At 53.7% G+C, this 16,497-nt stretch overlaps 5 protein-coding genes across 5 annotated transcripts; all 5 read right to left on the bottom strand.

Annotated features, from left to right (window-relative positions):
* Positions 1 to 566: 566 nt before the first annotated feature.
* On the bottom strand, positions 567 to 1,499 carry SPSK_05465 (tyrosine 3-monooxygenase/tryptophan 5-monooxygenase activation protein; the record flags this gene model as incomplete). Its single annotated transcript, XM_016732211.1, has 2 exons — positions 567 to 1,020; positions 1,117 to 1,499. 2 exons carry the CDS (start codon positions 1,497 to 1,499, stop codon positions 567 to 569), a joined length of 837 nt encoding a protein of 278 aa, XP_016583277.1.
* Positions 1,500 to 4,593: 3,094 nt separating this feature from the next.
* Positions 4,594 to 5,907, bottom strand: SPSK_05311 (triacylglycerol lipase; the record flags this gene model as incomplete). Its single annotated transcript, XM_016732060.1, has 1 exon — positions 4,594 to 5,907. The coding sequence occupies one exon, from the start codon at positions 5,905 to 5,907 to the stop codon at positions 4,594 to 4,596; it is 1,314 nt and encodes a 437-aa protein (XP_016583276.1).
* A 1,273-nt stretch (positions 5,908 to 7,180) lies between these two features.
* SPSK_05120 (uncharacterized protein) lies at positions 7,181 to 9,019 on the bottom strand (the record flags this gene model as incomplete). Its single annotated transcript, XM_016731870.1, has 2 exons — positions 7,181 to 8,697; positions 8,857 to 9,019. The coding sequence occupies 2 exons, from the start codon at positions 9,017 to 9,019 to the stop codon at positions 7,181 to 7,183; spliced, it is 1,680 nt and encodes a 559-aa protein (XP_016583275.1).
* A 315-nt stretch (positions 9,020 to 9,334) lies between these two features.
* On the bottom strand, positions 9,335 to 9,625 carry SPSK_05731 (uncharacterized protein; the record flags this gene model as incomplete). The annotated part of the gene is made up of 2 exons (XM_016732469.1): positions 9,335 to 9,358; positions 9,386 to 9,625. 2 exons carry the CDS (start codon positions 9,623 to 9,625, stop codon positions 9,335 to 9,337), a joined length of 264 nt encoding a protein of 87 aa, XP_016583274.1.
* Positions 9,626 to 14,893: 5,268 nt separating this feature from the next.
* On the bottom strand, positions 14,894 to 15,787 carry SPSK_05483 (uncharacterized protein; the record flags this gene model as incomplete). Its single annotated transcript, XM_016732228.1, has 1 exon — positions 14,894 to 15,787. One exon carries the CDS (start codon positions 15,785 to 15,787, stop codon positions 14,894 to 14,896), a length of 894 nt encoding a protein of 297 aa, XP_016583273.1.
* Between the last annotated feature and the right edge of the window lie 710 nt (positions 15,788 to 16,497).

The following is a 16,497-nucleotide window of genomic DNA, read 5'->3' as shown; positions in this document are numbered from 1 at the left end:
AACCGGGAGATTGATAAGAAAAGAAGAAAGGAGGAAACAACACAAAAAAAACATGACCACACTCCTCTCCCGCAGGTACTGGCGAACGGTGTCAACTGGAACATTGACACACCCAACGTTTTCCCCTACATTCCTCGCCTCTTCTGCATTGCGTCCCTCCCCTTTTTCGTCCACAAGCAAGAAGCTGGCGGCAAAGGCAGGTATTGCCGAAATGTAGGAGAGCTACTCTCTGGTGTACAGAGACCATATGGCGGGGTAAAAAACAATAAAATAAACCATATTGGTAAACAAAGACGCGCGCGAGAAAGGACAAGACAGAAGCGAAGAAACCACACAGAAACAAGAACAAGGGGAGGTGTAAGAAAGAGAGAACAAAGGACAAGCTGAAACAAGCCCAACTGGCAGGCATTCGGCAGAGTACCAATCACGAACGCAGTCCCTTCCTAATCGAGATCCGGCCCAGCCGTCTTCGTTGTAGCGCTTGTCTTGTGTTCAAGAATTCTTTCTTTTATTCAGATACGGGATTAGGATTTTAAAGCAGGTCGAGAGGGGGGCGAAAGTATGCTTTACGAAGCAGCCTCCGGCTCGGGCTCGGCAGCCTTGGGTTCAGACTCCTCCGTCTCGGCAGCGGGAGCCTTCTCCTCCTCCTTAGCGGCTTCGGCAGGAGTGGTCTCGGCGTCGACGGCATCCGACGACGTCCACAGGGTCAGGTTGTCGCGCAGGAGCTGCATGATCAGGGTGCTATCTCTGTATGACTCCTCCGAGAGCGAGTCGAGCTCGGCAATGGCGTCATCGAAGGCCTGCTTGGCCAGGTGGCACGCACGGTCGGGCGAGTTCAGAATCTCGTAGTAGAACACCGAGAAGTTCAGGGCCAGGCCGAGGCGGATGGGGTGCGTCGGGGTCAGCTCGGTCTGGGCAACGTCGGTAGCGCTCTTGTATGCCTCGTGGGCAGCCGTCGCGGCACCGCGGCGCTTGTCGCCAGAGGCGAACTCTGCCAGGTAGCGGTGGTAGTCACCCTTCCTGCCCAGCAGTTAGTAAGAGGGCGGTCGGTCACTCCCAGGGGTATGGGGTATCGCAAAAAAAAAATAATTTTTAAAGGCAGATTCTGCGACGCACATCTTGTGGTAGAAAACCTTGGATTCGCCACTGGCAGCGTTGGGGATCAGGCTCTCGTCGAGAACATCCAGGACATCCTGGCAGACCTTCTCCAGCTCGGCCTCGATCTTGTCACGGTACTCGCGGATGGTGCCAACGTGCTTCTCGGAGCCCTTAGATTCCTCCTTCTGTTCGATGGACGAGATGATGCGCCAGCTGGCACGGCGGGTGCCGACAACGTTCTTGTAAGCCACGCTGAGAAGGTTACGCTCATCGACAGTCAGCTCACCGCCCAGCTTGGCAACCTCCTTCATGTAGGTAACCATCTCATCGTAACGCTCAGCCTGCTCGCATAGGCGAGCCAGGAAGGTCTTGCTGTAAAAAAAAAAGCGTAAAGTCAGCATCTGTGTCTTGAGCACGATCAGGCGCAGAATCTCCCGTCCTCTCCGTTCACTTCTCGCCCTGTCCCCTTGCTTCCCCTCCCTAAGGCGCACGGCGGTGCACAGTGGCAGCCATGGGAGGGGCTGAGGCCGGAAATGTTTCGTTCTCGATATTCCAGTACGGAGTAACAAACAAACGAATGTGTGATTAGAAGGCAGGGGTGTAGGAACATACTTGTCGCGCTAGTAAAGAGAGATAATAATGTTAGCAGACAGCTTTTCAAACGCGGGCGGCTGCCGGACCAAGGCCAGACCACAGCCAACTAAGCACCGACGCTGGAGATGGGAGACATCGGCATGGCGAGCCTGAACCTCTACGGCATCACCTTCGACGCGGAGATGTCTGCCAAAAAAGATAACAATCGTTGCCTAGGCGGAGCCTAGGCGGACGCGTGGGGGGGATTTGGCAGGCGATGTGGCCAGTCATAAAAACGGTTTACATGAGGCCGTGCCGGTGCAAGACAGGCCGATCGATGCAAGACAAGGCCGGGGAGGGCCCGGGGGTCGAAAGGGGGGGAATAGGGAGAGGGAGCATGCCCTTACCTCGCTTGCCATTGTTTCGTCTTATCTGGAACAGAGGAGTCTGCTGGGGGAAAAGGGCGTTGTTGGATACGGCGAGGACAGTTGTGTCGAAGTGAAAAGGGGAGTATACGGATGCAAGTCGGCGGCGGCAGAAGAAAAGATGTTGTGGTGGGGGAGATCGAAGTGGACGGAGTTGGGTACGTTGTGATGAGGATTGTGTTGTGTGAGATGAAGTCCTTTTTGGGGGAGGGGGGTTGTTGTACAGCAAATGGTGTGTATTTTTCGTTGTCAATTTAATATTATTATTTTCTACTTTCTACCAACTTGCGAGGGGGAAGGAGACGTGTGCATGGGGCGGTTCCTGCTGCGCTGGCGGAGAAACTGCAGGAGCGACGCAAAGAAAGGAAAGGAGGGGGGAGATGAGATAGGGAGAGCCAGTGCAAAAGGGAGGGGCGAGCGAAGACTGGTCGAGCGAAGACTGGCCAACGAGCGAAGAGGGAAGGTTCGAGGTACGGGAGATGGTCAGCCAGCAGGGAAGTCGCGGCCTCCTGGTGGAAATGCCGCTAATAGGCTTCCTTCCGCGGTGCGACCTGTGTCCTGGCAGAGAGGCCGTGTGCGAGCAGTGTCGAGCACAAAAGTACCTGGACTGGGTCCTGGCTAGGCTCTGAGGACCAACGAGAGACAGTGGGCACACTCAGGAGAAGGAGGAAGATGGGCCTGAGCGCCTTTGGTTGTTTTAGGCTTAGCACATATTACGACGTATTTGGGACAGGAAGGACGAGACTGCGGGAAGGAACGAAAATTGAGAGCGAGAGGCCAACCAGGACAAGTGGGGTCACCAAACGGTGAGGAAGCAGCAAAGTAGGGCAAGAGCCGGGCGCATCTATGCCGTCCAGAACACACAAGTCCATAGCCGTTACCGCATTTGCCTGTCACGCTCGGAAACGTTGTGCAAGAGGCAGTGTCTGTGAAAGCGGGCGGGGCAGTTGACAGCTGTGCGGGAAAGAGCGTTGGAGACGAAACGAAAACAACGGAGAGGTGGGAAACAAGGCAGCGCCAAGCAACAGAACAGACGTGAAACAGTTGAAACAAATGCAAACAGTCAGAGGCGCAAGTCTCGCCCGCGTGCTTTTCCATATCAAACGCACGACACGTCAACAATGTCAACCTCTTAACAATGAAGGCGGTTGACTGAAGCGTTGTTCCTGCCCTATTCTCCCAGACTTGTACTGGATCGCACCTGCCTGTGTCGACTCGTGATGGTGGCTCATTGCGCCAAACACGCGACCTCGGCCAGGGTGCGCCCCAGCCTTGTTCCCTTATCCAAAAGACTTTCTTTGGCGAACATCGCAGTTCTGTCTTGTTTGCCAGCTCCTGATTCGCATCGCATTTTCGGCAGCTGTTGTCTGTGGTGAGATACGTCGGCGAGATACGTTTTCGCTGGTGATACGCCAGTCCATGCTTGTTAAAACTGACGAACTTGCAAAGAGCGTTGCGTCTATTCTGCAGACTTTCCAACAACTTTGCAACAACCAACGATACTACAATACAGCACAGCCACCTTTACCAGAAAGCAGGGCCCAGGCTGAAGGCAGATGCGGCGACGGCGTGTCTCTCAACGCACAACACACCCGCTTTGGGCCGGCTTTCTCCTTTTCAGGCTCAGATGTGGGTATGATGGGGCTTGTCACGAGGGCATGTCATCACCGCCAGCTTGGCCGCTGGCCACTTATAGCCAATTCCTTTTATTTTCGTCTCATTTTTCCTTTTCTTTTCTTTTTCGTCACACTCCCACCCCATAATGTACGGTTCACAGCGGCAGCCTGCATGCCACGTTTCTCTCAGGCCATTCAGACCATGCAGATTGGTTCAAAGCGTGTTGATACAATGTTGACGGCAAAAGCGGGAAATGATGTGTTTGCTTGGCTACCACAGAACAGGAGCCTACCATCCAATCAGTCAAAACTCACCAAACGAACCAAAAAAGTGGCTGTCATTCGCTCATAAAGAACAAACGCAACGCTGTAAACAGGTGACAAGGCAGAACCAAACACAAACGCTACGGCGGGGCGCGAAGTAAACAAAGAAAGAAAACATCCAGTACCACCATGACCAACCATGAAAAGGATGTCAATCTTGTTTTGCTTGGGCTGGTTCCCGTGTTGTCCTGCCTTCAGGCCAGCGGCGCTGACGTTGTCTTCGTCCTGCACGGGTGGATTCTGACATCAAAGAAACGGAAGCGCGCTCTACGTCATTCACCTACCACGTCAATGTTCGAACTTATCAACAAACGTAATCGTGACACATGTTTGGCTATCCTACATACTTTTGGTCCTTGCAATTTCAGCTACCTTGGTGTATGAGGGACAAAAAAAACAGTAAGCAGTAGAGCACTAGATATACGGCGCAGAAAGGAAAGACTCGAAACCGATGACGCTGGGAATACATGCTTGGTATGAAGAGACGCCTTCAAATAGACTCAAAGTAAACACAAACGAACTGGAAATCACGTGTGCCGAACCAAACATTCATTTGTTCACAGCGCGTCGTTGGTATAGTTGTACCGCTCGCGGCCCCAGTCCGCGGGATCGCCGCCAGGAAGACATAGACCCAGGCGCCAGAAGTAATCGCGGTGTGCAAAGAAGAGCTCCCATAGCTTCAGATTGGGCGGGATAATACCTTTGCGCGTCGAAGGGGATGTCTCTTCGCCAGAGCCGTCATGCTCGCCGTCCACGTCACTGCATGCCGGGTCACTCCGGCCCCGGCACTGTATGACGTCCTCTGGTGTTGGTGACAAGCTCACCTTTGCGATAAAAATCTCGCCTGCATGAGAACGATAGCCCCAGTCGGACAACGGCAGTAGCGGGACGGGGTCATTCTTGTGCGTGACACGGCGGTACGCGTCCGCCACAGTCGGTTCTTTCGGTTCTTTTGTCGCCGTGTTCGAGCGCAGGTTAAACACGCCTTCAAGGAACTTCGCGAACCCGAGGTTGCCTACGCGCGGCTCGCCAAAGGTCGTGACCTGAACATCCTCCCAGCCAAGGACAGCCTTCATCTCCAGCGCCGCAAGAGCGGCTACGGCGCCTCCCAGAGAGTGGCCAATGAGATGGACACGGTAGGGAGCAGCTGGGGCAGCGAGCGGCGACGACGAGTTCATCGACTGGCGCCGGGCTTCGGCGACAATCGGCAGAATGAGACTGCGCGCGCTCTCCCAGGAGCCCAGGAAACCCATGTGGACGGTGCAGTTCGTGCACTTGGCTCGCCTGGCAACATCGGCGTCTTCGTCTTCGCCCTCGCCTGGCTCGTAGGGGACGTATTTCTGCGGGATCGTGCTCAGGTCGGCAACAGTGTTGGCGATACTGTAGGTGCCGCGGAACGCCACAATGATCTCGCGGGCGCTGTCATCGACGGCAATGTAACCGCAACTGTCGCGCATCAGGACGCCCGTGTTCCATGTCGCGACGAGCCGGAGCTCCGGAAAGTCTGCGCATCGTGAAGCGCAAGAGAACGGCTGCGAAATGCCCGAGCCTGTCATGCCCACACAATACGTGACATCGACCATCCGTGCGTAGCGCTCCAGTGACAAGAAGACGGGCACTGGCACTGCCAGCGCCGACGCAGGTGCCGACGGAGGGGCAGGTGGTCGCTCAGGCCCGGCTGCCGTGGCCGCCTCCTCTGGGACAACAGCAGTCGGTCGTGCCTCTGTCACTCCGCGAAAGTCACCACTGCGGCCACCACTGCCAGAGCGGTCAATGTCGTCATGGTCGCCAAGGACAGATTGGCCTGACTCTTCTCTTGCGAGTAGCGACGCGATATGGAGGGCGAAACCGCAAACCAGTGCGGCCCTCATGGCAGGCGACGATGTGTTGTCGCGCCCAGTTTGGTGGAGAAAGCGAATGACGTTGGCGTTAATCGGGCCCGCCCTGCTGCTATCGCTGCATTGCAGGTAGTTTTGCCCCAAAATTGTACCTCAATGTGAAGTCGACTTTTTGCTTTGAACCCGCCTTTTCCAGATTGACACGTCGTATGCGCCAGTAATGTGTTGGGGTCGGTTGCTCTTGGGAGAAGCAGTCCGGCGTAATTGATCGTTTTCGTGGCGCGAGGGGCAAGAGCGATGGTGGGCAAACGAGGCAGAATGGAAGCGAGGGAAGGTTCAAGATACTTCAGTAATGTTCCAAAACGCTCTTGTCTTTTCCCTCGAAGAATCGGCGATCGCGCCTGCCTTATTTCCAGCCCTGAGAATCAATTTTTGGTAAGGTGATATAATGGTCGCATGACCTACCAAAAACGGTCCCTGCTTTCATTACGCCGCTTTTACGCGGAGAACTTCTGCAGGTACGACGGACTCAGCCTTGGTGTGTTTTTGTGCGCGGCCTCCGATTGGTGGGATCAACCAATCAATGTTAGTCATTAGGATGTTGCACTTGACAGCGAATCGACTTACACAAAGTGTTGACCTTCAGACGACATCTTTCTACAAATTCTGATAATTAACGGTCAACAAAGCTACATGTACTTTCACTACGAGGATTGGTATTGCAATACCTTGATATAACATCACAAGCAAGCACTATTGACGTACGACCCGTACTAGAATAAAAGAGGACGTCTCATTCAGCCAAATGCAGCTTCGTTCATAGATAATTAGACAAGAAGGAAGTAGAAAATTAACATGTTCATATAGAATTCAACAAAAGAAAAGAATGAAACGCTAATGCGTCTGTTGGCTAGAAAGGATTCGGGCTGGCTTGGGGCCCATAAATAAGATTAAACGGCGGAAGAGAGAGAGAGATAAATTTCGCTGTGTTTTGTCGTAGTTTACAATCGTTTCATATGCACGCAAAGTTGGAAAAGAGCACGTGGCGCACAATGCACAAAAAACGTGTGGACGTCCCATGAAAGGGGAAGGCAGAGGGACGGGATATGATTTTGAGATTGTACAGAAGACCAAGAGAAAATAAATGTTCATTCATATACAGGAAGAAAAGTCGCTCTGTAGGAGGGGCGAAGATAAAAGGGGTAAGGTGGACAAGGGGACAGGCCGCAGGCCGTGGCGGTGGAAAGGGAAGCGCTGTTTATAAACAAATGGGCAAGTAGTCAAAAGGCTCGACTAAATGGGTTGTTTAGAAAAGCTGACCGCAACCCCAGTGCTGCTCGCAACCGCACGAGCCATTGTCCTTCCAGTCATCGTTGGAGTACGAGAAGAAGACAACCTGGCTGCCAAGAGCCGCCTTCAGCGAAGAAATGGCGCTGGCCTGGTCAGACTCAGAGCAAGTGGCAACACCGTTGGCAACGCACTGCGAGGGCCAGCCAGTCTCCATGACGTAACCGGGGAGACCGCAGATGTTCTTAACAATCTCGAGCTGACCAGCGACGAAGGCACCGGCCTGAGAGGGGACGGTCTCAGCGTTGAAGTAGGCGTGAGAGTTGCAGGCAACCACGTCGACGACGCTGCAGAGAACGCCAGAGAAGTTGGTGTCTTGCCAGGTGTTGACGGTATCGGTGGTGGTGACGGGGACGCTGCAACCAGCCTCGACGATGATCTCCTTGACCTCAACGATCAGCTCCTTCAGCTGCTCGGGAGTGCAGAAGCCCTGGTTGCCGGCCTCGTTACCAACGACGACAAGCTCGACAAGTTCCCACTTGCCCCAGGCCTTGATGGCAGCGATCTGGGAAGCGACATCAGGGTTGCCGTTGTCGCAGCCAACCTCGGAGATGAAGACACCAATGATGAGCTTCAGGCCGGTCGCATCGCATGCAGCACCGACGTTGGGGAGGGTGTCGCAGTCGGTGGAGTAAACACGGATGGTGGTGAAGCCCTTGGCCTTGATCTCCTGGAGGTCACTCATGACCTGCGAAGACGACTTGCAGCTGCCGCTGCTGGTGTACGGGGTGTAAGTGATGGCCCACTGGTCGCCAGAGCCACCGAGACCGCTGTGCGTGGTGGGCGGCTTCGCGACCGCAGAGGTCGTGGACTTCGGCGGCGCAGGAGCGGCCGAAGTGGTCTTCACAGGGGCAGGAGCAGGAGCAGGGGTCGTAGTGGGAGCAGGAGCAGTGGTAGGGATGCTGAAGGGGCAGTAGACAACGACGTCAGTCTCGGTAACAGTCGTGACAACGGCCGGGCGAGTGTAGGTGCCAGGGCAGAAGGTGGTGACGACAGGAATGACCACAACGGTCTCGGTGGCGCAGACAGTGGTGACGGGACCGATGGTGTAGGTACCAGCCGAGGGGCAGACGTAGGTGGTCTCCTGGATGATGCTGGTCACAATGCCGTTGGGGAGCGTAGAGGTCGTAGCGACCGGGCAGACAACGGTGGTCTCCGTCTCGACAACAGTCGTCACACCACCGAGGGTGTGGGTGCCGGCGGGGACCGAGGTCGTCTCGGCGCCGCAAACGGTAGTAGTCTCGGTAACCACGACGGTGGTGGCCGGGAAGGTGTAGGTGCCAGGAGTCGGGCACGTCTGGACGACGATGGTTGGGACGGTGCAGGGCGTCTCGGTCGTCACGGTGGTCTCGAGGTGGACGGTCGTCGTGGGCTTCGTGACTGTCGTCTCGGGTTTGGTGACGGTCGTCGTGACGGCATGCGTCTTGGTGACTTTCGTGGTCGTGGTATCACTGCACGCGGGCGTCGGGTGCCAGGCTGTTGACTACAGTCAGTATCCATCCATCCCGTGACGACTTACACGGTTGAGATATATTCATAAAATATCAAAGCCGATGAACGTCCTCTATGTGTCTCTCAACGCCAAGACTTTTTCAAGATTGGGCCTGTGGATTTCGGGAGCTGCGCAAAACGTACTCATCTCGCCGTAGATCGTGCTGACGATGGTCGTGCAGACCTCGCCCTCGGCGTGACCGCGCTTCTGGAACAGGTCGTGGGCGGCCGCGTGGCGGTGGTGAACCCGGTTGGCGCTGACGCCGCCGGCGAGGGCAGCAGCTGCTGCCAGAATTGAAACCTTCATGTTGAATTATGCAAAAGAAGTGAAATTACCGAAACGGTCGTTTGGCGTGTATGTATTGATCGTGAGAAATGGATGCAAAAAAAAAGAGCGCCCGCTGAAAGAGTGAAGCGGTTTGTTGAGCAGAAAACAAGTATAACGAGTGACAGAAAGCAAAGGGGGCTTTCGAAGACTTGACTACCACATCCGGTCGATGATAGGAGAGGAGGAGGGAGGAAGGGTGAGGGAGAAGAAAAAAGAAAGGGAAGGAGGAAAGAAGAAAAGGGAAAAGAGGAGAAAAGGGAAAAGAGGAGAAAAGGGAGGGAAGGCAGAAGAGATTCAGAGGGTGGGCGGGCGCCAATACTATTAAACCATTTTAGAACAACTCACCCACACCTCTTGACCCTCTCTCACCCACGATGAGTGCATCTTATTATGGGGCGGTCGAGGACCAGGGTGGAGAGGAGAGAGGATAGGGAATGCAGAGGCCGTGAGAGGCATGTCTGGTTGCGCGGAGAGTGCGACCTCGCGATGATCCCACGCAATGGCCGAGTGGACGACGAAGTAAGTACCGGAGTGTCTGGACGCATCCAGAAGCCTTTCCCTTGACAGGAAGTAAATCTTAGACATGAGGAGGAATGGGGGATGGCAGCGCCATCGAGGCCATCGGGAGCCCATGAGAGCCAGCCAGGTAAGGACGTGGTCAGGATCTAAGAAAAAGGAAAAACTAAACAAACCCCCAGCACAACATCCACACACCACACGCTGACGCAGAGGATGAGAGGTCGCTGAAAGCCCACAACACCCACAATGTTCCACCGAAAACAGTTGTGCCAGCCAAGGACTCGGCGCGGTCGTGCTGGACGTGATTGCAATGGATTGTCCAATGTCGGCCCTCACGGCCTGTGGGTTCCTGGATTCTTGTTTTCTTTTATTTTCTGGCTGCATGGCGCACGTTCTTGTGGGGCGGCCCTTGCTCGCGTTGGCAGCTCAAGCTGCGCACTAACGGTGACATGGTGGTGTGGACAAGGGGATGGACCCCGGTGGCGTTTGACCGACATTGGGAAAAGCTACTTCTGCGCAGGCAGCCAGTTGGGCGGCAAGTTGAGTACTGTTTGCGTTGTGCAGGTTCGTGTGGTGGGTGCACGGTTTGTACGGAGGCTGTCGGCATTCGAGAAAAATATACATGAATGAAGCCAAAAGACCGCCCGTGACCGTCTACTGGCGATGCTCATTTCCCACGGCGCACGCTCTTGCCACTGGCGCTGCCGACCACCCGGCACAGGAAGGTGCGACGATGCTTTGCCAGAGCAGAAGTCGCAGGCGCGAATGCTCTTGCTAACACAAGTCAAGCACTTGCTTTTACGCCTCAACTGGAAGACCTGGAAAGAGCATCCCAGTGCGTCCCGTGGCTGTGTCCGAGCAAAGAAACTACACGCGGGTCTGCCAAGATAGGAGGTGGTGGGGCGTGTGGCCCTGCAAAGCCCAAAATGGATACAGAAGGAGCTGCGAGGCACAGTGCGTTCGGTCATTTGAACTCTTGCCCTTTCTGCTGACGAGACCGATCTTGGGCCATAGGCAACCCCGTACCTTCCCGTATAAGCGCTTTCGATTTAAAGGGGGACGTGGCCGCTGCCCGCCAGACGCACCTGCCGATTCATGAATCTCTTCGAAGTAATTCGTAATGCATGTCACGTCTGTCAACTCAACGCCGCCTATTTTGCACTATCGACAGCGTCGGGAGCTTGCTTCTGGTTCCTGGTGGCTCTCGGTCGCCCGTCAGTGGCCACGACTGGGAAATTAGCTAAGCGACATTAGCTCCGCGCTACCTGCCCATCTCTCCCACCCTTGATGCAGATGTGCAGGCAGGACCCCGGTCACTGGTGGGCTGCTCATCTTAATTTCGCAGAAGTCAGCCAAATCCTGGGTGGTTACCCCTGGAAAACTGGGTCCCCGTCTTTCCCGTCCTTTCCTCGTTCGGCTTCTGCTGGAACTTACTTTCCTTTTGTGACTCGACCAAACCACTTCGCAAACCACCATAAACTGAAAACAATCACGGAACAACAAACAAAAGTCGAGAAACGTACAAAGCCACAAGCAAATGTTAGTACTTCTGTACCTGGAGTGCCGGTAAGGAAGCCTTGGAACACAAAAGCTGGAGCTCGCACAAGTATCCTCTACAACCTACGTGGTCAGGCTCCTCATCCACTTTCGAGTCATACGGTCTGTGTATCCAGCCGTCATGGCGCTCCCCGCAGAGCGTGGCGGTTCCTTTGGTGGATCTCTCTGTGCATGTGCACATATAGCTTGCTTGAAAGGGCCTGCCGTCCGCCAACGACGAAGCGCACACCCTTTGTCAATACAGCCGGAGCAACTGCTATTTCTTTCATATATTTTTTTGTGCTGTTGTTAATCTCCCCTGTTGGCGAATCAAACCTTGCGAAATGGACGCAGTCCCGATCGATGCCTTCCTTTAAATGGGACGCCGAGACTGGAAACCAGCGCCGTCAGTTGAGAGCATCTGGAGCGTTGCGACAAGCGGGAACCAAGATGTAAAAAATGAGCCAAGCAACCACGATAACGAAAGAATGCCGAGAGATGTACGGAGTAAAGCGTCATCCTTCAGGAAGCTTGCGGGTAGGGTTCCGTGATCACTCTGCTCCTCTTTCGGTCCAGACACAGTCTGTGAAACATGCAGTATCCCTTACATTGGACATACGGGGTACATAGCCGTGAGGCAAGTCGCGTTTGTGGTGGACAGATGCGGATCAGACTCCGTAACTATGGCCGTTACGATGGGAGGAAGGGTGAGAGGACCAGAGTGTGAGTAGAAAGGAAAGAGAATTCATGGAAAATTGAGTGCAAGCGAGAAAAGGATGGGGCGCATATCAAAACAAAACGGGTACCAAAGAAAGGGCCTGCAGAGCAATACAACATGGTTGAACCGTCGATCCGGCCTCGAACAATCGATCTTCGGAGAGAAATGATCAACAAAACACAGCAAACAAAACAATGGCAACGACGACCGGAACGTAGTGATCGTACACATACAGGTTACTACACAGTACATAAGGCTCATGTCCGTCCACATACACATTCGTATCTTACGACTGCTACGAATGGCGGCCATTGACTGAACGTACAGGACTGCAATGCCGAGCCAGTTTGTTGTGATGAAGAACGCGTTGCGATCGCCCCCAGGCTTGGCTGCGGAATGTGTCTCCAGGGCTTTTCCATCACTCAGCGTGTCATGACTCTGCGACGTATGTGCACTAACATAGTTGCCTTGCGCTGGGAATCCAGGACTATGCTTACCTTAAAGCAGCCCCAATGTGCTGCGGAATGGTTTGTTTACTTCTCCGGAATGCACCTCCGTACGTCGACCAAGCGCCGTTCTTTGCATCTCTCCATCTTCCTCACTCTCTCTCGGCCCCTGATCTTTAATAACCCGTTAAATAGAGTGCCATAGCAGGCAGGAGTCGGGGTCTTGTGTCCACTAGCTTGAATAGACCTAAAATAAGGCACGTCCGTTCTCATTAATATCCCAAATGTAACTTATCTTATTGCGAATTAATAGGGGGCTCTGGGGGGCTGCGGGATCGTGAAATTGTCGAAGAAACGTCTGCCGAATAGGACCACCTGAAACACCGGTGCCATTTTTATTTATTCTTTTTTTGCTGTATTTTTTCATTTTTGGAAAGCACAAAAAGTCTTTCTCTCCACAGCATTCCTCCACTTTGAGCGCGTGGCTCGCGAGCTGTGTTTGCATAAAATGCGCCGCGGAAACCTCCTGCAGTGTTTTTTGCGGGTCCTAGACGGGCACCAGCCAGAAGGCTAACGCACCGAAGCTGTCATCCCAGGGAAGAACGCAAAAGTCGCGTTTTTGCTGAAGGGAGGAAGCGCAGGGGACGCTAATGTCGCGTGCTCTTGCGTCTGGTAACTATCCACAAACAAAAATTCTCCTTCCCGTCGGAAGGCACGCGAATAAATCGTACAAGAGTGTTGCAATGTTCGACTTTTCCTTGTCAGGTTTGTCACTGAGTCGAAATAGCTCTCCCTGCGTTCCTTTTCCTTTTCTGTGTCTACACATATGTGTGCCATATGCCAATGATTCCTGCTTGATGGAGCCTGACGACCTCGTATTGGCTGCCAATTTCACTTACGCACAAATCAGAAAGGGATGCAAAGCAAATCTCGTAATGACTACGGAGTAATTACGACGTATGGGGTTCTCATCCAGCATTCGCCGACACTCTTTTTGGAGGAGGACCGTATTAGCAGAGCCCTTCCCGTTGTTCCTCGACTTTCCTGCGGAACTGTCCACTCGAGATGCACCTTTTCATTCTTCGGCCAACCCCTTTTTCCGTCTTTGGTCCACGTCCAGCGTCGCAGCGAATCAGTCCATGTAAACACGGGCCTCCGCCTTTTGTCCCCTGTCGTCCACACCGTATTTTTACGGTGTCCAAGGGCACCTGTTGCGGCAATATGTTTGTAATAGAGACCGTGACATAGCATGACTCGGTCGCCACGCGGAAAGGAGCTGGTGCAACTCTGATCTAAAGCGACGATGCTTCGGCGGTTGCAACATGGCTGGGAATGCGGCGGCCTGACTTGACTGGCTGGCTCTTTCGAGAGCAAATTCCGGAAAAGCTCGTTACAGGTGGCACTGCTGTATGGAATTGCTGTTTTCCGCCTCTTATTTTCGAAATCTCTGTCGCTTAATTTTCCCAAGCCCACCTTCCCCGGTCCAGGGGATAGGATCGCGAACGAGGTTGCTCCTCTTTTTCAATGTCGATCGAATCCGAAAGAGAACAGCGCCGACATGAAATTAATGCTCTCGTAGCGTTGGTGGGAACGCGCAAATTACGGGGCTCTCGACTTTTTGCAAAAAAGGTGCGTCCACTGCTCGATATTGGAGTGAAAGGGTCAGAAGACGAACCCTTGCATATCTATCCAGATCTACTCAGTAGCCCAGCTGTTATGCCCATCGCTTTGGCAATCTCGAGCCTTGTCATCACTTTTGCTTGCAGCCTGCTTGGATCGTCCCATCTCCTATCCACACTCGTTCTGGACAGTCGGACGATCTGTTCTGGGTCCTTGGCAATTTCCGCACGTTGGAAAAAGCCAAGACATGTAGAAAGAGCAAAGAGGAAAAAATGGTAAAGCTGGCTGAAGGGTATTGCATCTGGCGACGGAACGATGATGTGGAATAAATTCAAGCATGAAATCCAAGGGTATTTATACGTTGTTTGATTTTTTGGGATCAAAAATACATGACGCATTGTAAAGGTCCTGGTAGACCACTGTGAGCAAAGCTCTTGTCGGACACGACCGAACAAAATGAGACAGAAATGTTTTATGTCTTGTTGTAGATGAGTAAATATAACATATGAAACCCACTCCAAAAATCACTTGAAAATCACAAAACAAACAAAAGCATGCCAAAACATAACAAAACACGCTCGAAGATATAAAAGATAAAACATAAGATTATAAAATAGAATGCACAAGTAAATAATATATAGAAACATAGAAAGGTGTGTCGACGCCGCAAAACCAAACACGAATACACCACAACCCAACAAAATTAATAGAAGTATGTCCAAAAAGGTATTAAAAATCCACACAGGCAATGCGATTACTAGATAAAATAAAATAAAAACTCCAAAAAATGGTAGCTAGAATGGCAAAAAGAAAATGGTATCGTCGTGCAAAGAAAGGCCCAGAACGAGGTGGTATAATGCCGAGGAACATAAGCAACAAAGCGAAAAGAAGTGGCTATACGAAAGCAAGGAAAGGGGGATTAGAAAACAAGTGGAAAGGGCAAAAGCACCAATTCGGTGCATGCTATGCCGTGACTGGAAACTGGTATATGACCACGCAACGTCTCCCATCCGTTCACGGGCCCATCGCCGATGCGAGAATCGAAGGTAGCGAAAAGCCACCCCCAGACGCAGAAGACGACATAGACGAGTAAGACGTGGCCGAGGACGCAAGCGACGATGACGACGTTGACGACGAGACATCGTGACTGTCACTGCTTCGCCCGTCCCTGCCGCTGACACTGCCGCTGACACTGCCGTCACCACGACTGTTGGTCGAGGAGTATGGAGACGGAATGCCTAGAGGCGCGACCGTTGGAAGCATACGACCCGAAGTAGTCGGCAATGGTAGAGTCGGCGAAGCAGGCGTAGCAGATCCACGATGGCCACCGATGGCAGAGTTGGGACTTCCCGGGACTGGCTGAGTCCACGACGAGTAGTAGGGAGCCTGTTGGTGGTACCCTGGCTCCCATTTCACAGTATGGTGGCCATGGTGGAGAGAGTCCTGCTGTTGATGCTGCTGTTGCTGTTGCTGTTGCTGCCCGTAGTGATGAAGAGACGGCATATGGTCGTCCGAGCGGCGCGCTGCGTTGGTTGCATCAGCCGCCACGTCGTCCACCACCGGCGGGGGCGCCGGCGCCGACAAATGGGCCAATCCCAATGCGCTGGCATCTCCTTGCTCACCGTGTCCATTGTGTCCGTCGACGATCGCCTGATCTTCTGCGCCCTGCGCAACGCCTACTGGTGTCTCGCCAGCCATGCCCGACGCCGCTGCGGCAGATGCCGCACCCGGCCGTCGACGTGGGGGCCGTCCAGACCGTGTCTTGGGTGTCTTTTCGCGGATGGCCAGCTTGACCTGGTTGAGACTGAAGCCGGTGATCTGGCAGATACGTGCCTTGGGCAGTCCGGCATCGAAGAAGAGCGTTCGCGCCCGCAGGCGATCCGCCTCCGTCAGGTGCTTCGTGCCCATGGTGGAAGGGCCGGCCGACACGGACGGCACGAACAAAACAAGGAGGGAAGGTGGGAGAGGTCGAAAGAGTTCGTCAGGGCAAGCGCGTGGCAGGTCGCGTTGTGGAATGGTCCACCGCTGCCGATGGCAGGTATAGGGAAGGTGCAATCGGGAGAGCGACACAAAATGGCCGGCGAGACGCCAGGCCCCTGGGCGGACACGGAAGGTGAGAACGAGGAATGCCTGCCCTCAAGAAGAGAGCGTGCTGCTGTAACACGAAATGGCGATCGCAACTCGCACCTGCCTGACGTTCCTGGGCTGGTCGAGTCGCAATATTCGTGCTGTGTCGTGCCTTCCTCTCTCACTCTCTCTTCAACAAAAGGTCTTGCCATGTGAATGCAGCGAGACGCGACAGCGCGTCCCCCTACTGTTTTCAAAAGTTCGCTTCACGCTATTAATTACAAGCCTCGCATAATACTGGGCCTGGCCCAAAGCTAGGCCCCAGCGCCACCAGTTGTTCTTGCCTTATTCAGGGCGCCATGAAAGGCAAGTTTCTTGTGGGGAAGGGCCCTGCCTGGCATCACAGCAGCTCTAGCCTTGCCCGGCAGGACCAATCAACTCTTGTAACCACAAATGGTTTAGGGGGCGAGCTACCAACATCATTCAGCCTTTTGCAGAAATTTCGAGCCTTCGAGCTTCGAACGACGTATGGGTTTTACAGCAGAGCGGGC

Source organism: Sporothrix schenckii (assembly GCF_000961545.1).
Source record: "Sporothrix schenckii 1099-18 chromosome Unknown Cont49, whole genome shotgun sequence".
NCBI lineage: Eukaryota > Fungi > Ascomycota > Sordariomycetes > Ophiostomatales > Ophiostomataceae > Sporothrix > Sporothrix schenckii.
The sequence above is the reverse complement of the archived record's forward strand: the minus strand, read 5'-3'. Positions and strand labels throughout refer to the sequence as shown.